The sequence below is a fragment of the Vulpes lagopus genome, chromosome 6 (assembly GCF_018345385.1).
Source record: "Vulpes lagopus strain Blue_001 chromosome 6, ASM1834538v1, whole genome shotgun sequence".
Classification (NCBI taxonomy): Eukaryota; Metazoa; Chordata; class Mammalia; order Carnivora; family Canidae; genus Vulpes; species Vulpes lagopus.
The window spans coordinates 26,725,747-26,748,365 of NC_054829.1; the positions used below are offsets into that span (position 1 = coordinate 26,725,747).

At 37.9% G+C, this 22,619-nt stretch overlaps 1 protein-coding gene across 7 annotated transcripts in view; it reads left to right on the forward strand.

The window, feature by feature from the left end:
- NUMB (NUMB endocytic adaptor protein) overlaps window positions 1–22,619 on the forward strand; it is a 161,991-nt gene that overhangs the window by 90,862 nt on the left and 48,510 nt on the right. For all 7 annotated transcript variants that reach the window (XM_041758459.1, XM_041758461.1, XM_041758457.1 and 4 more), the window contains one exon: window positions 8,806–8,946. In XM_041758459.1, coding sequence (XP_041614393.1) covers window positions 8,821–8,946 — 126 coding nt within the window. In that variant the 5' untranslated portion in view covers window positions 8,806–8,820. The remainder of the gene's footprint in view (window positions 1–8,805; window positions 8,947–22,619) is intronic.

Below are 22,619 nucleotides of genomic sequence, written 5' to 3' on the forward strand. Positions count from 1 at the left end.
GACCATATAATGTTTGTCCTTCTCCGATTGACTTACTTCACTCAACATAATGCCCTCCAGTTCCATCCACGTTGAAGCAAATGGTGGGTTTTTGTCATTTCTAATGCCTGAGTAATATTCCATTGTATACATATACCACATCTTCTTTATCCATTCATCTTTGATGGACACCGAGGCTCCTTCCAGATTTTGGCTATTGTGGACATTGCTGCTATAAACATCGGGGTGCAGGTGTTCCAGCATTTCACTGCATCTGTATCTTTGGGGTAAATCCCCAGCAGTGCAATTGCTGGGTCGTAAGGCAGTTTTATTTTTAACTCTTTGAGCAATGTCCACACACTTTTCCAGAGCGGCTGTACCAGTTCACATTCCCACCAACAGTGCATGAGGGTTCCCCTTTCTCCACATCCTCTCCAGCATTTGTTGTTTCCTGCCTTGTTAATTTTCCTCATTCTCACTGGTGTGAGGTGGTATCTCATTGTGGTTTTGATTTGTATTTCCCTGATGGCAAGTGATGTGGAGCAATTTTCTCATGTGCTTGTTGGCCCTGTCTGTGTTTTCTTTGGTGAAATTTCTGTTCATGTCTTGCCCATTTGATTATTGGATTGTCTGTTTCTTTGCTGTTGAGTTTAAGAAGTTCTTTATAGATCTTGGATACTAGCCCTTTATCTGCTATGTCATTTACAAATATCTTCTCCCATTCTGTATGTTGTCTTTTAGTTTTGTTGAGTGTTTCTTTTGCTGTGCAAAAGCTTCTTAAGTCTCAATAATTCATGTTTGCTTTTGTTTCCCTTGCCTTCATAGATGTATCTTGCAAGAAGTTGCTGTGGCCAAGTTCAAAAAGGGTGTTGCCTGTGTTCTTCTCTAGGATTTTGATGGATTCTTGTCTCACATTTAGATCTTAAATCCATTTTGAGTTTATCTTTGGGTCTGGTATAAGAGAATGGTCTAGTTTCATTCTTCTGCACTTGGCTGTCCAATTTTCCCAGCACCATTTATTGAAGAGACTGTCTTTTTTCCCGTGGATAGTTTTTACTGCTTGTCGAATACTAGTTGACCATAGAGTTGAAGGGCCATTTCTGGATTCTCTATTCTGTTCCATTGATCTGTGTGTCTGTTTTTGTGCCAGTACCACACTGTCTTGATGATCACAGCTTTGTAGTACAACCTGAAATCTGGCATTGTGATGCCCCCAGCTCTGGTTTTCTTTTTTAATATTCCCCTGGCTATTCGGGGTCTTTTCTGATTCCATACAAATCTTTTTTTTTTTTTTTTTGATTCCATACAAATCTTAAGATGATTTGTTCCAACTCTCTGAAGAAAGTCCATGGTATTTTGATAGGGATTGCATTAAATGTGTAAATTGCCCTGGGTAGCATTGACATTTTCACAATATTAATTCTTCCATTCCATGAGCATGGAATATTTTTCCATCTCTTTGTGTCTTCCTCGATTTCTTTCAGAAGTGATTGTAGTTTTTAGGGTATAGCTCCTTTACCTCTTTGGTTAGGTTTATTCCTAGGTATCTTATGCTTTTGGGTACAATTGTAAATGGGATTGACTCTAATTTCTCTTTCTTCAGTCTCCGTATATAGAAATGCCACTGATTTCTGGGCATTGATTTTGTATCCCGCCACACTGCCGAATTACTGTATGAATTCTAGCAATCTTGGGGTGGAGTCTTTTGGGTTTTCTATGTACAATATCATGTCATCTGCAAAGAGGGAGAGTTTGACTTCTTTGCCAATTTGAATGCCTTTTATTTCTTTTTGTTGCCTGATTGCTGAGGCTAGGACTTCTAGTACTATGTTGAATAGCAGTGGTGAGAGTGGACATCCCTGTCGTGTTCCTGATTTTAGGGGAAAGGCTCCCAGTGTTTCCCCATTGAGAATGATATTTGCTGTGGGCTTTTCGTGGATGGCTTTTAAGATGCTGAGGAATGTTCCCTCTATCCCTACACTCTGAAGAGTTTTGAAATACCTATTCTACTAAAGCTGTTCCAAAAGATAGAAAGAGATGGAATACTTCCAAACTCATTTTATGAGGTCAGCATCACCTTAATTCCAAAACCAAAGACCGCACCAAAAAGGAGAATTATAGACCAATATCCCTGATGAACTCATATACAAAAATTCTCAACAAGATACTAGTCAATAGGATCCAACAGTACATTAAGAAGATTATTCACCGGGGATCCCTGGGTGGCGCCGCGGTTTGACGCCTGCCTTTGGCCCAGGGCGCGATCCTGGAGACCCGGGATCGAATCCCACGTCGGGCTCCCAGTGCATGGAGCCTGCTTCTCCCTCTGCCTGGGTCTCTGCCTCTCTCTCTGTGTGTGACTATCATAAATAAATAAAAATTAAAAAAAAAAAGATTATTCACCATGACCAAGTGCTGTTTACATCCTTGATGATTTCTGCCTGCTTATTCTATTAATTATTGAGAAAGGAATATACAGTCATTCCAGCTTTATTTTGACTAGTATTAATGTATTGTTTCCTCTATACTTCTAACTTTTAACCTTTTTGTCTTTATGTTTAAAGTGGTTTATTATTTACTTTTAACCTTTTTGTCTTTGTTTAAAGTGGTTTATTATAGGCAGCATACAATTGGATCTTGCTATTTTATCTGTTCTTAATGAAGAACTAGTTGGTCTGACTGGCTACTAGGGAACTAGCGTCACTGCTTAACGTGCTATCTCCCCTAATATTCCTGATCTCACCGGGCAACATGTAGAGATGGGGGCCAACTTGGTGGACAGGATGGAGGATATTGCATCATTCTCCTCACTATGCCTACCTGGGACCAGGCAGGGGCATGTGAAAGCAAGGCATCCCTCTTGGGACCTTCTTAAAGGGAACCAACAACTGTGCCTGAGAGAGATGGGACTTTTGGAATCTGACTTGCACTGTTGCTGACCAATCATAACCTTCACTGGTCTTAGTTCTCTGTTAAACCAGGTGTTAACCTATTAGTTGTTGAGTTGCAGAAGGTCAAGGATTGGATCCCAGGAGTGGAGCTCAACATAGTGGCTGTTTACTATCTAGAATATAAGCATTGCAAAAACATAATCAGATATGGCTGTATTAGTACATACTGGCCAATTATTAGTACATACTGTTTATCATATTTGTGCTAGGTTTAATTCTATTTACTGCATCCTAACTCCTATTAGGAAAAAAGAGGAAAATAAAGAGATCATCACAAGAAAAATTTCACCTATAGTGACTGCCTGTGGGTGCCGTGACCCCTCCCCCAAGTTTCAAGGCTTACACACATCTCTACTTGGAAGCCCCTATCAAGTAGCCCTCAAATTCAACAATTCGGTTTCCTAAGGTCTAAAACTTAGGAGTCATATTTGGATTTCTTTCTCTTCCCTACCTTTGATAGTCACCTATTCCTGCTATTAACTTTCCCCACAAAGAGAATCTTGTTGATTCAGTAAAGCTGATGTTATTAAACTTACTGCAAGAAGGGAAAGCACCACTTTGACAGAATCTTAGTAGTTAGGGGAAGTTAGGAAAATCTATCTCTTAGGGTTTTGAGTTTTGGACTCACATGGTTTAAGGCACATCCTTCAAGATGGGGAACTGGTTGGGGTGGACAAAGTTTGTGACATGATATTTAGAATTAATGGGCATAATAAGAAAAGGGTCTTGAAGCAATTTGTTATCCTATCAGGAGACCTATTTGCCCTGATGCACACATTGCTTGCCCAGATAAGTTAGTTGGTAATAATTTCCTGAAGTAAATAGTAAAGCTAATTACTGGTTGAGTCTTACCATCCTGGGCAAAAAAAATTTCCTGGGACACAGTTACATCATGTTAACTCCATTCTCTCTGCTACTCTTACTTTTAAACTTTTCTTCAGTCCCTTTTTATCTGCCTACACTACTACCATTGCCCTAGTTCAAGCTCTCATCATAACTTGCTTAGACTATTTAAAACGCCTTATAACACATCTATAGTCTTTTGCCCTCAGATTTGTTTTCCTTACTGCCACCATAGTAATGTAACTACGTTGCAACTCTTGACACTGATACATGTATCAGTGCCTTTTAATGGCTTCTGGTTGTCTGTAGGTTAAAATCAGTACCTGATCCTAGTCTGCACTCTTCTTGAATTGCTGTCTAGCATTTGATTTCCTGCATCTATGCGTTTGTTGACACTGTTGCCTCTACTTGGAATATCTTCCCTCCTACAATATATGGCTAATTTTTATTTTTCCTTTAAAAGTTAACTCAGGTGATACCTCCTATAGGAAATGTTTCCTGAACCTAGACTGTGCTTCGAGAACATACTGTGTATAGTGCTGTTATTACATTTTGCCATATTGTGCAGAAATTACCTTATATGAGGGGAGAGAGCCACCTAAAGGCAAGTTGTCTTTATTAATTTCAGTATCTACTAGCATCCACAATAGGGCCCAGCACATAGTAAGTTCTGTTTTTACTGACTCAAACAAATTGGGTCAGAAGGGGAGGACTTAAGGGGAGAAAAGAGATGATGATTTAACTTTAAATTGATGTATTTGAGGCAACATCAGTGCACCCAAATAGAGACATATTTAATGAGAGCAGGATTTAAAAGTATTATTGGGAAATCATCCCATTGGAGTAATAGTTTGAACTGATTATTTCACCAAGAGTGATAGTGTAAACAAGAGAGCACAGATTGAGAACTGATATTTGGGGAATACACACAGTGTGTGGGAGAAAGTAGAAGAAGCCCTTAGAGGTATCAGTAGCAACAGAGGTGTAAACAAGATAAACCAGAGGCATAAGAGTATTGGGATGGGGAGAAGCAAGGAGGAAAGAAGCATACAAAGGAAAGTTGGAATCATGGTGTCAAATTTTGCAGAACAGTTTAAGAGTGTGAGAACTGTAAAAAGATTTTCTAAATCTGACATTATTATATCTAGCTAATAAAATGGGGTTTGGTTTATTTTCTTTGTTTCTCTTTCTATTTCTTTTTCTTTTTAGTTCGTAGACAAAGTAAGACTTTTTTGTTCTCAGTTTTTAAACTGGCAAAAATATATCCTTTATCTTTACCTGTGTTTAACCAGAACTTTCTCAAGGAGTGTGATTTTCTTTATTTGGGAGTAAAGTTTAACCTTATTGAGGGCCTGTAGTAAGTGTTACTTTGAGTCAACATGTTTTATATTTTTTTCTTATCTCTTTTGTCTTTGTGAGCAAAATCATTATATTTAGATTACTTGAAAACAAATTGGTCTCTCCCTTGATGTGTTCTTATCTTGATTACTAGATTATTTACAGGCCATTGGTAGTTGCTCATTAAAAAGTAGCAAGCAAGTTATTATCATTATGTATTTTCATTTTACCAAGTTCATTTTAGAACTATTATGATTATATTACTCATTTTCAAAAGTATTTTCAGCAATGAAACCTTTCCTTAAATGTATATGGATCCCAATATGTGAATCAGATAAAGTGGAGTTTGTATGAAACTGTGACAGGGACCTACAGTCCCTCCGAAGTTGTGTCTAGCTTTCTAACTTCCTTCTCCTTATCTCTAAACAACCATTGGCCTCTGGGTCTTTTCCATGGAAATCCCAGGGCTACTGAAAGCATAGTTTGAAAATCACTTATATGTAATACTCTTTGTAGAAATGCTGATGGCCATATTAATACTGAAAGTTACAAGATATTTAGACTCCAAATCAGTTGACACTTCCGCTTTGTTCTTTTATTGGTCAGTAGTATGTACAACAATAAATAGTTGTCCAAAGAGCAAATAAACTTATGCTAAAGTTATTTAGGCAGAAGTTGTATATTTTTTTTAAAAGACTTTATTTTTATTTATTCATGAGACAGAGAGAGAGAGAGAGAGAGAGAGGCAGAGACACAGGCAGAGAGAGAAGCAGGCTCCATGCAGGGAGCCCGATGTGGGACTCGATCCCAGGTCTCTAGGATCACACCCTGGGGTGAAGGCAGTGTTAAACTGCTGAGCTACCTGGGCTGCCCAGAAGTTGTATATCTTTAAGGAAAGTTGTCAGTGTTCCTTTGTCCATGTGACATTGACCTACTATTACATCTGCAGTCTCCTTCCAATACCAGTGATTTTCTCTGGTCTTATATGTCTACATTTTTCCTACCTAGTAAATATTATCTAGTATGATGGGGGTCTATTTTATCTTTTATTTCATCAAATTTATAGTGTGTCATGTATATGAGAGGTCCTGTGTTAAAATGCAGGGGTAGGATTTTAAATAAAATACAATTTACTGTTAAGGAAATAGAAAATTGCTGTAAGGTTTGATGAGTACAGTAAAAGAAGTAATCGGAGGATATTAATGGGAATCCTGTGAAATGGAAAGACCTAGCTCAGGCCAGCTAAGGGTTTGTCAGAAAAAGTGCTAGCTTCCCTGAAGACCCTGAGTCAACTCTTCAAAGATAATTAGACTTCAACCAGAGGCAAATAGGGAAAGGTCTTTATAGGTGGGCAGAGAGAGGAAATAGGCTCTGAAAGAGGGCATGCCTTGTTTGGAGACCTGTAAGTAGTTTAGTATGGCCAGAGTTTAGCATGTGAAGGGATTGGTGAGTGAAGCCAGATGAAAAACGACTGTGTTTTCCAAGCTTAGGAATTTGGACTTTATTTTGAAAGTGTTATGAAGCGAGTGAAGGATTTTAAGCTGAATAATTGCATGGTCAAATTTGTGTTTTAGAAAGCACTCTGACAATAGTCAAGAGAACAGATTAGAATGGACCTTTCTTAGAAGCAAAGCAGCCATTAAGTAATAGACTTTAGCAATAATTTACACAAAAATGAGGATGGTAGAACTGATATAGTGGGTGGGGGAATGAATTCAAGATATATGAAGGAGGCAAAAGCAGTAGAGTTATTGGTTAGAGAAAGAGTGAATGAATGCAGGGATGACTCTTAGTAGGGCTATCTGCCTACTAAGAGAAAGAAATTAAGAAGAAAGGAATCTCATGAGCTTTTTGCCTCAAGATTCTTAGAGTGCCAACTTGAGCAGGGTATAGGTGCTTTTTAAATTTTCTTATATTTGTATTTGCCTATTTTTAAAGTGTTATATGAAGAAGTAATAACAGGACATATTATCAGGGAAGGTTATAGAATTTTTTAAAAAATCTATTAGATTAAGGTAGACTTTTTTTTTTTTAAGATTTTATTTATTTGATGCGGAGAGAGAGCACAAGCAGCGGGTAGTGGCAGAGGGAAAGAGAGAAGTAGGTTCCCTGCTGAGCAGGGAGCCCAACAAGGGGCTCGATCCCAGGACCCCGAGATTATGACCTGAGCCAAAGGCAGATGCATAACCAACTGAACCACTCAGGCACCTCAAGGTAGACTCTTATTTAAGATAGTTTAGAAGTGGGGCATCTGTGTGGCTCAGTGGTTGAGCATCTACCTTTGGCTCAGGTCGTGATCCTGGGGTCCTGGGATCAAGTCCCACATCGGGCTCCCTGTATGGAGCCTGCTTTTCCCTCTGCCTAGGTCTCTGCCTCTCTCTCTATGTCTCTCATGAATAAATAAATAAAATCTTAGGAAGGAAGGAAGGGAGGGAGGGAGGGAGGAAGGAAGGAAGGAAAATCTAGGAATTTTCACGTTGCCATTAGTTTGTCAGAATTTTTACCTTTTAAAAAGATGTGTGGTTAGATTGGCTTTTCTGTATAAACTAGCTGAGTTAGTAATAGTTCTTCTGCGACATTATGCATTTTAAAATACAACATGATTTTCCTCAGAATGCAAACTTTGATTTTCAAGCTTTTCATTGGTGTCATGTGGAAATTAATGTTCAATCCCTTGCTATTTAACACTCCTGACAAAGAGGAGGTATCCTTTATATAGCTTTGCTACATCATTTTCAAAAGTTAAGATCTTTTAGGCTGATTGAGGTGGTTAAATCCCTTTAGGGAAAGAATGCTCCTTAACAGAAAATTGGAGGTATTGGCTTCAGATTTTGAGATCTGCTCTGTAAAGTGATACATTCATTATGTTTATTCATTGTTTCTTGAATATTCTGTTGTTTCTTATCAGTTAGATTTTCTTTCCCTATAGTTTGGTGATTTCTACTGTACCTTTGAAAGCATTAGAGAGGTACCTCTCCCAGTAACAAAACAAAGGTTGTAGTTTAATAAATTACAGAGATAATGATGAGATTTGGACCTTTATAATTGAAAGCTGTTAGTTTACTTTCATTCTGTAATGATTATAAATATGAAAGTATGTTCTGATATTATACTATTTGCAAGAAAAAATTTTCCTTAGAATAATTTACTCCTTGTAGAACTTTATCTTCTTTATGTTTAAAAGAAACTTTCTTTTTAAACATCTTTATAAAAAGGTAGTTCTAGTCCTTTGTTTAGTATTTTCTAATAGCAAGCCAAAAAGGTTCCTAAATTTTGGTGTTTAGGAATGATTTTTTCCTAGTAAGTATGAAAGTTTTCAGAAATTGTTAGCAGCTTGTAATTTGGCCCACATGTACATATTTCCTTATTCAGGAATTAGAATGGATTTGAGGGGGGTAGATCAGTAGGAAAATTCATTGGATTGTTACAATTAAAATGCTTGAAAGTTCTTAGAATAACATCTCAGCAAATCTTAGAGCTTGTTGTTTTATAAGAGCTAGTATTGTTTGTTTGAAAAGTGAAATGATTTGTTTGAGCCTAGAATTATTCTAAGAGGAGGGATGCTAAATGCTCATTTTCTATTAAACTAAAATGTTTAGTTTAGGACATTAGTTTTTTTTATCAGCATGATAATCTAAAGTTTAAATAAGTGAGAAGGTAGTAACTTCTTTTTCATATTTCTTTTACTCTGCAGGTTGTAAAAATTAAAATGAACAAACTGCGGCAGAGTTTTAGGAGAAAGAAAGATGTTTATGTTCCAGAGGCTAGTCGTCCGCATCAGTGGCAGACAGATGAAGAAGGGGTTCGTACTGGAAAATGTAGCTTCCCAGTTAAGGTAAGAGCTTGTGTTTCTACAATTCTAGATGTGGAAGAGAACTGACATCCTATTAAATGTGAAATCCCATTAATTAGGACAATTAAAAGAGAACCATCTGAAAAGTAATCCCTTCATCTTCTGCTTCAAGGTAGAATTAATGTGAAAAATAGATTATAACTAGTGATTTTTTTCTCTTTATGGAATTTCTGTTGTGTAATCTGGAATCACTACAAATATTATCACTTCTGATGAGAAATTAATCCTGAAATATCTAAGTTCCAAATTACCAAGAATCAAATTATTTTGAATGGGATATGCTTATTAAGTGGTGGGGCAGAGGGAACAAGAGTCTGTTTTCTTAAATGCAGGCCTGATATGTTCTAGAAAATCTTAAAAGAGTTAAATCAAAAGAGACTTTCTCTTTAGTCTTGTAACTGTTAACTGTGCAGAGGATATTTAATCTAATGCCTTCATTTGTCAGATCAGAAAATGGAAGCTCAAAGAAATTAAGAACATAGTGAAGATCTAGAGAAGAGGGTGCCATACAGGTGTTTTTTCTTACTACTAGTTGACACTCTGGAGAAGATGAGTCACATTGAAAGTCATGAAAGAAATGTACATGCTATACTGTTTAGTGAGAAAAAGCAATTTATAATTATATAAGCATTCTGTGATATGTATTAAGTGTGGGCACAAAAATATAGAAGGAACTAGTCCAGAATGTTAATATCTTCAAGAAAAAAAATTTAGTCTAATATAAAATGTTAAGATTTCTCTCTACTTTCTATACATTCTTATGTGTGAATATTCTTACTGTAATTTTCTCCTTGTACTGCCTCAGTACCATTGATTGATACATAGCCTAAAGTTTCAGAAAGGAAAATATCTGTAGGATAGGAAAAGTGGTTTGTAGAATCTACAGGTTAAATAAAGATTTTTTTTTTAAGATTTATTTATTTGAGAGAGAGAGAGAGCATAAGTGTACATGCATCTGGGAGGGGCACAGGGAGAGAGAGAATTTCAAGAAGACTCCCTGCTGAGCAAGGAGCCCAACCACAGGGGCTGGATCCCACAACTGTGGGATCATGACCTGAGCTGAAACCAAGAGTTGGACGCCGTACCAACTACACCACCCAGGTGCCCCATGAATACATGTTTTTTATTTTTAATTATTTATTTTTAAAAATATTTTTTTATTTATTTGAGATTGAGAGAGAGAACAAGTGTAGAGGGAGAGGCAGACTCTCCACTGAGTAGGGAGCCCAATGTGGAGCTCTATCCCAGGACCCTGAATGAGCTGAATTGAAGGTAGATGCTTAATCAGCTGAGTCACCCAGGCACCCCAAATACATGCTTTTTAAAATACATGAATTTTTCCACAATCTGTCAGTAACTAAACAATTTTCCTAATCAGTTAGCTTTGCTTACTTAACTCATGCTGAAATTTCTTTTTTTGGAATAATACACTTAAAATATTTTAATTTAAAATTTGGGTATGATATTAAAATATGAAAAAGTCCTCATACAAAGAAATGAACGCTCATCTCTACTACCTCCCCCAACCTTATCTCAAAGAGTAGGCTCCTTTTGATTATGCAAGTTGAGTATTGTGGAAATGGGTACTTTTACACATTGTTGATTACTTGGAATATAAACTGTAACCTCAATTTGGAATGTCAGTTAAAATTTGAAATGCACTTTACATTTGACCAGAAATTTTACATTTAAGGGATTCCTAGGTGGCTCAGCAGTTGAGTGCCTGCCTTCAGCCCAGGGTGTGATCCTGGAGACCCAGGATCAAATCCCACGTCAGGCTCACTGCATGGAGCCTGCTTCTCCCTCTGCCTGTGTCTCTGCCCCTCTCTCTCTCTCTCTCTCTTTCTCTGTCTCATAAATAAATAAATAAAATCTTTAAAAAAAAAAAAAAAAGAAAGAAATTTTACATTTAAGAATTACATTTAGGGCAACCCGGGTGGCTCAGCGGTTTAGTGCCGCCTTCAGCTGGGGGCGTGATCCTGGAGACCCGGGATTGAGTCCCCCATCAGCCTTCCTGCATGGAGCCTGCTTCTTCCTTTGCTTGTGTCTCTCTCTGTCTCTGTCTCTGTCTCTCTCTCTCTGTGTCTCTCATGAATAAATAAATAAAATCTTAAAAAAAAAAAAGAATTACATTTAATGGCACTTGAGTAGTGCTTAGCTGGTTAAGCATCCAACTCTTGATCTCATCTCAGGTCATGACTTCAAGTCCTGCATGGAGCCTACTTTAAAAAAAAAAAAAGAAAGAAAGAAAGAGAATTATACTTAAGGGACACCTGGCTGGTTTAGTCAGAAGAGCATATGACGAACTTGGGGTTATAAGTTCGAGCCCTATGTTGGCTATAGAGATTAGTAAAAAAAATTAAAAAAATGTAGGTGACAAATCATAAGAGACTCTTAACTATAGAGAACAAACTGAGGATTGACGGAAGGGAAGTGGTGGGGGGTGGGTTAAGTGGGTGATAAGGAGAGGCACTTGTGGTGAGCATTGAGTGTTTTATATAATGAAGAATCATTAATTCAGTACCTGAAACCAATATTACACTATATGTTAACTAACTAGAATTTAAATAAAAACTTGAAATAAAGAATTACATTTAAGTACATTCATTGATATACTAGCACAAGTGGTCATTAGCATTGTTTGATAGCAAAAATCTGGAAACACATTAAATGCCCATCATTCTGGAACTCGATAAAGACATTATGGCATAGGGAATCCCTGGGTGGCTCGGCTGTTTAGCACCTGCCTTCAGCCCGGGGCGTGGTCCTGGAGTCCCGGGATTGAATCCCGAGTCGGGCTCCCTGCATGGAGCCTGCTTCTCCCTCTGCCCATGTCTCTCTCTCTCTCTCTCTCTCTCTCTCTCTCTGTCTCTCATGAATAAATAAATAAAATCCTTTTAATCCATAAAAAATTATGACATCCATTAAGTGACATTCTTTGCCACTCTTAAAAAAAGAACAAGGTAGATCTATATTCATACATTTAGTAAATTTTTTGAATACCTACTGTGTGCCAGGCATATATGCTAAGTGGTAAACAAAAAGACACTTCCTGCTCTTATAGAGTTTATAGTCTTGTGGGAGGACAGACTTTAATTAGATATTTGCATTAATAATATATGATTATAAACTGAGATAAGCACTTTTTAAAAAATATTTTATTTATTTATTCATGAGAGACACATAGAGAGATAGGCAGAGAGAGAAACAGGCTCCATGCAGGGAGCCTGATATGGGACTCGATCCCGGGACTCCAGGATCACACCCTGGGCTGAAGGCAGATGCTTAACCACTGAGCTACCCGGGCATCCCGAGATAAATGCTTTTTAAAAAGGGAAGGCTGTAGTGTAAGAAGTTATGAAATGAACCTGGAAAGAAGTGGGATGGGGCCTTGTAGGGGATGTTAAAGGTTTTGGACTTTATAAGTAATAGGAAGCCACTACCTCGTGTGGTTTTTTCATTATTTATTTATTTTATTGTGGTAAAATACATAACATAAAATTTACCATTTTAACCATTTCTCTGTGTACAGTATGGTAACATTAATAACATTCATATTGTGCAATGATCAGCACCATCTATCTCCAGAACTTTTAATCTTCCTGAACTGGGACTCTGGATGTGGTGTGGTTTGGAGGTAGTCTATAGTAGATGTGAAGAGTCTGGCCAGAGGAGAGATAATGTTTACTCTGGACTAGGGTGGTAACTGTGATGAAGAAAAGAAATGAAGTAAATTGAGAGATAATTAAGAGATAAAGGCAACAGGAATTGGAAATGGACTAGACCTAGAGAATGAATGATGTTAAGGATGACACCTCGTTTCTTGTCCCAAACTGACAGAGGTGATGATCATTGACATAGGAAACATTGAAAGAATATTCTCTGATATATTCACACAGAAAGTTAACTTTAGTGTATTATAAGGTGATAAAGGCAAGGCACAGAACAATGTATATAGTATGATTCTGTTTATAGTTAAAAAGAAAAAATCTGTATATCTGCTTATGTGTGAGAAATATCTATAAGACGACACAAGTAAATCTGAATTATAGAATCGGAATGAAGATTGATGATCTTTTTACTTTTCAGTGTATATCCTTTGGAATTGGTGATATTTCTTATGAACATATATTTGTAATAAGCATGTATAAATTTTAAATACCTCATTCACAGGATTCTGAGAGATTGGTATGTAGATTGAAATAATTGAAGTATAAAGTTAACCGAAGCACTTCCAATGGGCTGTGAAATAAACAGTTTTTAAGTATTTTGTGTGAGATAAATAAGGTTCAGTATCATTCAGTACCACAGTCATTTGTCATAACAGCTGATGGGATGTGCTTTAGAAATAAGCATCTAAGGTGTAAGATTTACATGTTATTCAGGCAGGGTGGCTTATTTAGGGTTTTGTTTTGTTTTGTTTTGGTATGGTCTTCTCCAAATAGCCTCTTGAAATCCTTTCTACAAAACATTCATTCTCTGCAATATTGTGGCCTTCCATGCCTTATCTGCCTTCCCTTCCCACCCTGCACATGTATACAAGCCACACATGGTTGGATAAAAGAATCAGAACCTGAAGTTATTTTCAGTAGCCTAAAAATAGATAAATTTCCTTAGTCAAATATAGCTGAGTAAATGATGTTTTATCTGGCCTTGCCTTAGAAACCACTGAATTCTGAACTACTACTGAGTTGTAAAAAGTTCCCCCTATAGACAACTAGGAGGGTGGTAGGCATGCTCACTGAGGAAGAACATGCTTAGGGATAAAAAAGATGAATTCCTTTTGAGATGTGTGCATGCAGATCCCTACTCATCACAAGCACCATGAGTTTTGATTTTTGAGATTACAGATAAATTCTACTAATGAGGCAAGTTTGCAAATACGGAATCCTTGAATAATGAAGGTTGACTTATAACTTATCATTAAAGTAATGAGTAAGTGAGATTGCCTAGAGGAAGTGAGAGGAGGGAAGGGCCTAGGACAAACATAGAAGGGACAGGCAGAGAGATGAGTACCTTCAAAGGAGATAAAAATGAGTAGACAGGTGTAAGGGAACCTGAAGAGTGCAGTCTCAGAAGCCAGGGTTTCAAGGAAGGAGAGAGTAGTCAAATGCTCTAAAGAGATCAAAGAAGAAATGAAACTTCATTAGATTAAAAAATTTCAAATTTTGGTGACTTTTATGATAGCACTTAAGAGGAGTCATGAGGATGGAATCTAGAGTGAGGAGTGAATGGTTGCAAAATAAGGAAGAAGATGACAAATCTAGAGATACTAATCCAAGAAGGTTGTCAGACAAGGTTGTGTGAGGATGGGAATGGGGGTGGAAGGGAAGTATTACAAAGTGTACAAGGAGGATCCCTGGGTGGCGCAGCGGTTTGGCGCCTGCCTTTGGCCCAGGGCGCGATCCTGGAGACCCCGGATCGAATCCCACGTCGGGCTTCCGGTGCATGGAGCCTGCTTCTCCCTCTGCCTCTCTCTGTCTCTCTGTGACTATCATAAATAAATAAAAATTAAAAAACAAAACAAAACAAAAACAAAGTGTACAAGGAAACTCTTCGTGTGGATGGCTGTTTATTATATATATTTTTAAGATTTTTATTTATCGATTCATGATAGACATAGAGAGAGAGAGGCAAAGACACAGGCAGAGGGAGAAGCAGGCTCCATGCAGGGAGCCCCATGTGGAACTCGATCCTGGAACTCCAGGATCGCACCCTGGACTAAAGGCAGGCGCCAAACCGCTGAGCCACCCAGGGATCCCCGGCTGTTTATTATATTGATTGTGATGATGGTTTCTCAGGTATATACATAAACTCAGCAAATTATAACTTTATAATTCATTATATGTCAATTATACCTCAGGAAGGTGGTTAAATTTTTTTTTTTAGTGTAATAGTTTGTCTCCAAAGGAGTGTAGAAGGGCAGAATAGCAAAGGGAGTATGAGGTTGAGAAACTGTGTTGTTTCAAAACTGTTTTAAGAGTTCCATTAGATGTAGTTTATATACCATAAGGTTTACTCATTTAAAGTCTATAAGTCACTAGTAGTTTAATTTTTTTTTAAGATTTTATTTATTTATTCATGAGAGACACAAATTGAGAGAGAGAGAGAGAGAGAGAGAGAGAGAGAGAGGCAGAGACCCAGGCGGAGGGAGAAACAGGCTCCACGCAGGGAGCCCAATGTGGGACTCGATCCCGGATCCTGGGATCATATCCTGGGCTGAAGTCAGACGCTCAACCATTGAGCCATCCAGGCGTCCCTAGTAGTTTAATTTTTATGTTGAATTTTGTTTTTAGGGTAGGAGATGGACATAACTAAAAGGACTTTATAAAGAAGCAGTGGAGAGAGTGGATTAGTTGTAGATGGAAGAAGATGCTGCTGCTTCTATTTTAACAGTATCAAAAGTGGAAAACGGGGTATAAATGTACTTAAATTTATGATGTTGGTGGCTTAAGCCTGATGGAGCTCTATTTTATTTTATTTTTTAAAAGGTTTTATTTATTTATTTGAGAGAAACCGAGAGTATGAATGGAGACAGAGAGAAGCAGACTCCCTGCTGGGCAGGGAGCTCGATGCAGGGCTCAGTCCCAGGACCCTGAGATCATGACCTGAGCCAAAACCAAGAGTTGGACACTTAACTGTGCCACCCAGGCACCCAGGGAGTGTTTTTACAACTCCAAAACTATTTTCCCCAAAAGACAGATTATGGATGGTTTCAGAGGTTGGTTCTTTCAAAACCTCAAAGAATAACTTTTTCTAAGGCAAAATTCTTAAAAAAAAAAAAAAAAGAAGAAGAAGAAGAAGAAGACGAAGAAGAATTCTTAAGCTGTTTAACTATACCAGAGCATATGTGGGTTGTGGGTGGGAAGAATGGTTTCCAGATTTTTTTTGGCATTAACAGAATCCTGCTATAACAAAGATAGCACAAAACAAAAGAAAACCATAGGCAGAAAAGGGATCTAAAAATATACTAAAGACCAAAATAGGGTTTAACTCAGGAATCCATTAATACTAATATTAAATCATTTAATGTTAGGAAATTTGATTTAATTCATTACATTGGTGGACCTGAGAAGAAAAGGACTTCATCACTGCGATGAAAGCAAAGTTGAAGGACTCACACTTCTTGATTTCAGAACTTAGTACAAATCTATAGTAATCAAAACAATGTAGTACTGGCATAAGGATAGATGTATAGAACAATGTAATAGAATTGAGAGTACAGAAATGAACATACATCTGTGGCCAATTGATTTTTGACAAGAGTGCCAAGACCATTCAATGGGAAAGAATAGTCTCTTCACCAAATGATGAAATGGAAATGGAACAACTTGATTTCCACTAGAAAAAAAAAATGAAGCCAGACCCCTACCTTACACTGTATGCAGAAAATTAACTTAAAAGTTAACATAAGAGGGGCAGCCCCGGTGGCGCAGCGGTTTAGCGCCGCCTGCAGCCCAGGGCATGATCCTGGAGTCCCGGGATCGAGTCCCACATCGGGCTCTCTGCGTAGAGCCTGCTTCTCCCTCTGCCTGTGTCTCTGCTTGTCTCTCTCTCTCTGCATCTCTAGGAATAAATAAATAAAGTCTTAAAAAACATATTTAAAAATAAATAAATAAATAAGTTAACATAAGAATATAAGAATAAGAACCATAAAATTCTTTAAAAAAAAATTTATTCATTTATCTATGAGAGACAGAGACCGAGAGAGAGAGAGGCAGAGACATAGGCTGAGGGAGAAGCAGGCTTCACGCAGGGAGCCCGATGTGGGACTTGATCCTGGAACCACAGGATCACACCTTGAGCCAAAGGCAGACGCTCAACTGCTGAGCCACCCAGGTGTCCCAAGAACCATAAAATTCTTAGAAGAAAACATAAAGGCAAATTATCATGACCTTCTATCTGGCAATAGATTTTTAGATATGACACCAAAACCATGAGCAATAAAAGAAAAAAATAGATAAACCGGGGCTAATTAAAATGTAAAATTTTTGTGCACTAAAGGAAGTTATCAAGAAAGTAGAAAGACTACAGAATGGGAGAAAGCATTTGGAAATCACATGTCTGATAAGAGTCGTGTGTATATATGTATAATATTTCCAAAGAAGATGTACAAATGGCCAACAAATTCATGAAAAGATCACTCAGCATCATTAGTCATTAGGGAAATACCTATCAAAATCACAGTGAGGTACTGCATCACACACACTTGGATGCTTTACTTATAAAAACAAACCAAAAAAAAAAAAAAACCCAGAAAATAAGTGTTGGTGAGATTATGGGGGAACTAGAACCCTTATGCATTACTAATGGGAATGTAAAATGGTTCTGTTTCTATGGAAAGCAGTTTGGTGGTTCCTCCCTCAAAAAGCTAAACATAGAGGGACACCTGGGTGGCTCAGCGCTTAGGCGTCTACCTTTGGCTCAGGGCCTGATTCTGGATTCCCGGGATTGGGTCCCACATCGGACTCCTTGCATGGAACCTGCTTCTCCTCCCTCTGCCTATGTCTCTGCCTCTCTCCCTGTGTCTCTCATGAATAAATAAATAAAATCTTTATTAAATGTGTAAAAAAATTGGACACCTGGGTGGCTCAGTTGGTTAAGCATCTGCCTTCAGCTCAGGTCGTGATCCTAGGGTCTTTGGGATCAAGTCCCACATCAGGGGAGCCTGCTTCTCCCTCTTCTTCTACCCCTCCCCCCTGCTTGTGATCTGTCTCTCTCAAATAAAAAAAAATTTATTTTAAATGAGTAAAATATTGTCCCAGAGTTATGCATAGTGAAACATTTACATTGAATTTGGAGGATGATGAGTTTGCTCTTTTTTTTTAATAAATTAATTTTTTATTGGTGTTCAGTTTACCAACATACAGAATAACACCCAGTGCTCATCCCGTCAAGTGTCCCCCTCAGTGCCCGTCACCCATTCACCCCCACCCCCCGCGCTCCTCCCCTTCCACCACCCCTAGTTCATTTCCCAGAGTTAGGAGTCTTTATGTTCTGTCTCCCTTTCTGATATTTCCCACACATTTCTTCTCCCTTCCCTTATATTCCCTTTCACTATTATTTATATTCCCCAAATGAATGAGAACATACACTGTTTGTCCTTCTCCGATTGACTTACTTCACGATGAGGTTGCTCTTAAGTAGCACTATTATATAACACTGATTTCAAAATGGTGGTAAGTGCCTTTGGATAAGAAAATAAAAGCTATAAAAGTGGGAAATCAAGACAACTTTTTTTTTTTTTTAGTCTTGTGTCTGAAGATGTCTCTGGAAAACCTAGAGAATCACCTAAAAAACTGTTTAAAATGATAGGAAACACCAGTATTTTGACTACATATAAGTATACTAAAATCAATACATAGAAAAACTAGTAGTTTTGTGGAAATATTATAAGTCTTCTGATTCTGGCAAAACGTGGATTAGGCTAACATAGAAATACTCCCAATACAAATATCTAGAAATGCTAAATACATTTTTAAACAACCTTATTTTCTTAAAGCACAGCTGAGCTTTCAATAAAGATAGATATCTGCAGTTACCAGAAATTAAGAGGGAATTTGAAAACCAGGCAGGAATCATGCTAGTATGGTACAACCTAGGAGGTAGAAGATTTGTGAGCTAGAGCCTTTGGTTTTAACATTCATTCTGAAGGTCCTGGATTCATAAAAAGCAGAGCATTAGAACCGAGAACCCATCATAGAACCAAGAACCCAGCATAGAACCAGAACCTTCAGTGGGAGAACTAGAATAAAAGCAAAAAAGCAAAAAGTAAAAAGTAAAAGCTTGCCTCTGCTTAGACTCTGGGTGAAAAAAGAAGTGTCCCAGGAAAAATTGAAACTGTGGATCTGGACTTCATACACTATAACCTGCATGGTATAAGAATCCTCAAATTAATATACAGTAGATCTTAGGCTACTAATACACCTGTGGCACCTTTTAGAAGCAAATGTAAAACCACTCCATAATACAGAATATGTGAATTTCTCCCAGATAAGTTGAGCTTCAGTAAAGATGAACTTACAATTAAAAAAAAAAAAAAAAAAGACTATGAAATGGACTTTCTGGTGGCTCAGTCCATTGGGCATCTGTGATCTAGCCCGGCATCAGGCTCTCTGCTCAGCAGAAAACCTGCTTCTCTTTCTCCCTCTGCTCTCCCCCTGCTTCTTGTGCTCTCTGGCTCTTTCTCAAATAAATAAAATCTTTAAAAAAGTCTTATGTGGAAATGATCAGCACATACATTAAGGATTATACAATAAAGGTCAACAAGATTAGCACTGTAAGAACTTGAATTAATAGACTATAGAAGACACTATAAAATATGTACATATAAAATCATTAGATATATAAAAACTGAATTCAAACCATAAGGCAAAAATAAGAGTGAAAAAAAAGGAATAGATCTGACAAAGAATCAAATCTATGCTTCTAAAAATGAAAAATACTGTTACTGCTATTGAAATTAGTGGACAGATTCAGTAGTGAATTAGACTTGCTGAAAAGAGGGTTGGTAAGCTGGAAGATAGATTTGATGAAGTTACCCAGAGTGCAGCACAAGGTGATAAAGAGAAAATAATGAAAAAGAGATGAGGAAATGGTTGAACAAATTTAAAAAGTCCATAGCACTAACAGGCCTAATGAGAACTCCAGGAGGAGGAGGATGAATTCATTTAAATCAGTATTTGAGGGGCATCTGGGTGACTCAATGGTTGAGCATCTGCCTTTGACTCAGGTCGTGATCCCAGAGTCCTGGGATTGAGTCCTGCATCATGCTCCCTGCAGGGAGCCTGCCTCTGTCTGCCTATGTCTTTCTCTCTCTCTCTCTCTCTCTCTCTCTCTGTGTGTGTGTGTGTGTGTGTGTGTGTCTCTCATGAATAAATAAAATCTTTAAAAAATAGTATTTGAATCCTCAGATTGAAAGAAGCAAGTAGGATAAATTAAATATAGTGTGATACATTTTTAAAAAAGATTTTCATTTATTTAACACAGAGAACACAAGCAGGGGATATTGCAGAGGGAGAGGAAGAAGCAGGCACCCCACTGAGCAAGGAGCCTGATGTGGGGCTTGATCCCAGGATCCTCAGGTCATGACCTGAGCTGAAGGCAGATGCTTAACCAACTGAGCCACCCAGGCACCCTCTAGTCTGATGCATTTTTATCCAATTGATTTTTGATAAAGGTTCAGTGCCCACTCAGTGGGGAAAGAATTGTCTTGTTATCTCTTGGTGCTGGGACAACTGGATTTTCACATGTAAAAGAATGAAGTTAGATTCCTACTTTACACCATATAAAAAATTAACTTACTGAATCAATGACCTAAATATAACAGTAACAACCATAAAATTCTTAGAAGAAAGCACAAGGGTAAATTTTCATGATTTCAAATCTGGCCGTGGAGTCTTAAATATGACACCAAGAGCATGGACAACAAAAGAAAAAAATAGATATATTGAACTTTATCAAAATTAAAAACTTTTGTGCATCAAAGGTTGTTTTCAAGATGAAAAGACAACGTACAAAAGAGCAGAAAATATTTGGAAATCATATATTTGATAAAGATTTAATGCTCAGAATATATGATAACTCTTACAATTCACAATTTAAAGACATGCAACGCAATTTGAAAATGAGCAAAGGGATGAAAATACAACACTCCAAAATCTTTGGGATGTAGCAAAAGCCTTCCTAAGAGGGAAGTATGTAGTAATACAGGCCCACATCAAGAAGCAAGAAAATTCTCAAACAACCTAACCTTATACCTAAAGGAGCTAGAAAAAGAACAACAAAGTCTAAAGCCACAGAAGGAAAGAAATAGTAAAGATTAGAGCAGAAATAAATAATACAGAAACCAATACAAGAAATCAATGAAATCAGGAATTGCTTCTTTTAAAATCAACAAAATTGGTCAAAAAGAAAAGAGGAAAAAAAAGAGAGAGAAAGGACCCAAATAACAAGTAAGAGAGAAGTAACAACCAACACCACAGAAATACAGTTGGGGTGCCTGGGTAGCTTAGTTGGTTAAGTTGTCCGACTCTTGATCTCAGCTCAAGTCTTCATCTCTGCATCTTGAACTCAAGCCCCACATTGGGCTCAATGCCCAGCAAGCAGTTATGAAAGAATATTATGAAAACCTATATGTGAACAAATTGAACAACCTAGAAGAAATGGATAAGGCCCTGGAAACATATAAATTACCAATACTAAAGCAAGAAGAAATGGAAAACTTGAAAAGACTAATAACCAGCAAAGAAACTGAATCAGTAATCAAAACTCCCAACAAACGTGGGACCAGGTGGCTTCACAAGTGAATTTTACCAGACATTTAAAGAAGAGTTAATACCTATTCTTCTCAAACTATTCCAAAAAACAGAAAAGGAAGGAAAACTTCCAAATTCATTCTGAGGCCAGCATTACCCTGATACCAAAACCTCATTAGAACATCATTAAAAAAGAATTACAAGTCAATGTCCCTGATGAACATAGATGCAAATATTCTCAATAAAATGCTACTGGCAAAAAAAAAAATTAAAATTAAAAATAAGTAAATAAATAAAATGCTACTGGCAAACTGAATCTGACAGTACATTAAAAATATCATTCAACGGGAACCCTGGGTGGCGCAGCGGTTTAGCGCCTGCATTTCGCCCAGGGCGCAATCCTGGAGACCCGGGATCGAATCCCACGTCGGGCTCCCGGTGCATGGAGCCTGCTTCTCCCTCTGCCTATGTCTCTGCCTCTCTCTCTCTCTGATGACTATCATAAATAAATAAAAATTTAAAAAAATATATATCATTCACCACGATCAAGTGGTATTTATTTCTAGGTGCTTCATACTTGCAAATCAACACGATACATCAACAAAAGAAAGGATAAAAACCATGATCATTTCAATAGGTGCAGAAAAAGTATTTGACAAAGTGCAACATCCACTCATGATAAAAACTCTCAACAAAGCAGATTTAGAGGGAATATACCTTAGCATAAAAAAGGCCATATATGGAAAAACTCAGAGCTAGCCTCATACTCCATGGTGAAAAACTGAGAACTTATGGTCAGAAGCAAGACAAGGATGTCCATTCTCATCCCTTCCCTTCCCTTCCCTTCCCCTTCCCCTTCCCCTTCCCCTTCCCCTTCCCCTTCCCCTCCCCCTTCCCCTCCCTTTCCTCTCCCTCTCCCTCTCCCTCTCCCTCTCCTCTCCTCTCCTCTCCTCCCCTCTCCTCTCCTCTCCTCCCCTCCCCTCCCCTCCCCTCCCCTCCCCTCCCCTCCCCTCCCCTCCCCTCCCCTCTCCTCTCTTGTTTTCTTTCTTTGATTTTATTTATTTATTTATCCATGAGAGACACAGAAAGGCAAAGACACAGGCAGAGGGAGAAGCAGGCTCCCTGCAGGGAGCCTGATGTGGGACTCAATCTCGGGATCCTGGGATCACGACCTGAGCTGAAGGCAGACTCTCAATCGCTGAACCACCCAGGCGTCCCAACCACTTTTCTTCAATATAAGTATTGGAAGTCCTAGCCACGACAATTAGACAACAAAAGGAAAGGCATCCAAGTTGGTAAGGAAGAAATAAAGCTTTCACTATTTGTATATGGCATGATATTATACATAGAAAACCATAAAGACTCCACCAGAAAACTGCTGGAACTGATAAATTCAGT